The following is a 2,239-nucleotide window of genomic DNA, read 5'->3' as shown; positions in this document are numbered from 1 at the left end:
AGGAACTTAAAAAAGCTAGGACAAGTATTAAGTTCTTTAGTTTCAAAATCTGAAAGGAAAACGAAGAAGAAAAAAAAAATTATGAACCAGAATCTCCCATCCATATTTCACATACCAGTCCTAAACGCCAGCATTGTTGTGTAAACTAGAAGAAGAAAAGAATAGTTGATAAAACTTTGAAACATTGGAGTATTCACTTGGTATTGTTCTGCTAGGTACTGGCTTGTAACAGCAGTCCCACAGATAAACAAGGAGAGCATCTGGCCCAGAATTATTGTTTTCAAAATATGCCTGTGAATATAAAAAACAACACAGTAAGCATAGAAGTAAACATTTAAGGTTTTTTTTTTAATTTGCTAGTTACAGGGAAAATGACATTTCTTAGGTTGACATTTTCTTCTTTTTCCAGTCCCTATCAGGGTTGTTCTGATTTATCAGTAAGCAGAGTTTCGTCTACACCGAACACCTAGTCCAATCTCATGACAGCCATATAATAAGCAAGACCAGTTGAAACCACCAGTGATGGTGGAATTTGCAGTGAACTTCAAGCAGCTCACCTGGGCAGGATCAAACCACTGGCAGGACCTATTTTCATCAAGAAAGGTTTTGATAGTCACAGCCCGAGTTAAATCCTACGTGCTCCACTGAGTCCCGTTCTGACTTTGGTCAACAGGAATCTGCAACATGGCAATAAGGCACAACCGCCTTCAGGCTCTTCCAAGACCTGAGTCTTTAAAAGTGAGCTGAGACCCTACGCTGAGCAGTGCTAAGGAAATACAAAAGCATTAACAACAGAATGGCAGAACAGCCCATGTCAGAAGGACCTTGAAAGAACATCTGGTCCAACCTTTTGTGGGAAAGGGAGCCTGGATGAGATTATCTAGCACCCTGTCCAGTCACATCTTGAAAACCTCTAGCGATAGGGACTCCACGATATGTCTGGGAAGGCTGTTCCAGTGATTGATTGTTCTCACTGTAAAAAAATTCTTTCTTATAATAAGAATTGTTATAATGAATACTTATTGTGGATTTTTTCTGCTATATTCTGTCACATCCTGCTGTAATTGAGGGTGGAGTTAAGAGCATATTTTGGCCAGAGATGATGTAGGGTTTACTGCTTCTTTTAAGTCCAACCCCCAACTACGGGGAAAAAAAAAGCTCATGCTCTTTTAGTAGCAATTCTTCACCTAATATAAAGTGAATTATTTCAGATGCTCCTAGGCAAACAGGAATATGCACAGATTGCTGGGTATCTTTTGGCTTGCTGGTTTTCCTGCCAGTGGAGCTATGCAGATTTGTACCACCCCAAACCCTGTCTGCATACGCACAATATACAGCACAGGTCTAAAAAGTTCACATCTAATTTGTTTACTCTGAAGACTACTGATGAGAATTTAACTGTCTGCATAAGTGATTCATTTGTTCCTACTCAAAGTAATCAAGCAAGGGAAAAAGCATCCCTTTAGGATTCTGCGCCTACCCTGTGCCCACCTCTCTCCTTCATGATTTCTGGCAGGGGACCCACGTGCCAGGCACGCCACGTGACTGTAACACCAGTTGTTTTTCCAAGGTGGGTGACTTAAAGGTAGTACACACCAGCTCACCCAGTTATGCTGTGCAATCCAGCTGTCTGGAATGAGAAGGGTGTGTTCAGGGGTGCTAAAGCCAACTACAATCATACAGTCAATCCCTCCTTTTGGAAGGAAAATATCTTCTTTGCATGGATTCTAAGTCAGCTGAATGAATCTCATTTTCAGTTCAGCCTGACACCAAAGCCCTCCTGACTTTAAAAATGCTGCTAGGCACATTTTTATCTCCAAGTCCATTTTGATGAGACAGCAAATCTCTGCAAAGTCCAGCCCTGCTGCACCCATTCCACATGCGAGAGATTTGAGCCACACGTTTTGCGACAGCTTGCCTTGCCAATCCCAGCAACGGTGCACATCCACATTATAGCATTCATGTATCACGTGACAATCTTGTAAGGTCCTGTCCAGCCTCGTGTGAACAACACCTTCTGGCGCATGAAAGAAAGAACATTCACATTTCTAGCATTTTGAACGTTGAAGTAAGCAACAGAGCCCATATTTCAGCAAGAAATTTATCACGGCTACTTTGTAGCACAGCATTGACTGTAAACAGTGCTGTAAAATACATTATCTATATTTTTAATACATGTATTTGTATGCAAAAAAACCCACAACCTTTGAAGCTACCTCACTTCTGTTATATTAAACTT

The 2,239-nt window shown here is 41.1% G+C and overlaps 1 protein-coding gene across 1 annotated transcript in view; it reads right to left on the bottom strand.

Moving 5' to 3' along the window:
* Positions 1–291, bottom strand: part of SLC35F2 (solute carrier family 35, member F2) — a gene marked incomplete at its 5' end in the record, with an annotated part of 10,017 nt that extends 9,726 nt beyond the window's left edge. Inside the window, one exon of the mRNA XM_010285708.1 lies at positions 116–291. Coding sequence (XP_010284010.1) covers positions 116–291 — 176 coding nt within the window. The remainder of the gene's footprint in view (positions 1–115) is intronic.
* Between the last annotated feature and the right edge of the window lie 1,948 nt (positions 292–2,239).

Source organism: Phaethon lepturus, unplaced genomic scaffold (genome assembly GCF_000687285.1).
Source record: "Phaethon lepturus isolate BGI_N335 unplaced genomic scaffold, ASM68728v1 scaffold55634, whole genome shotgun sequence".
NCBI lineage: Eukaryota > Metazoa > Chordata > Aves > Phaethontiformes > Phaethontidae > Phaethon > Phaethon lepturus.
The sequence above is the reverse complement of the archived record's forward strand: the minus strand, read 5'-3'. Positions and strand labels throughout refer to the sequence as shown.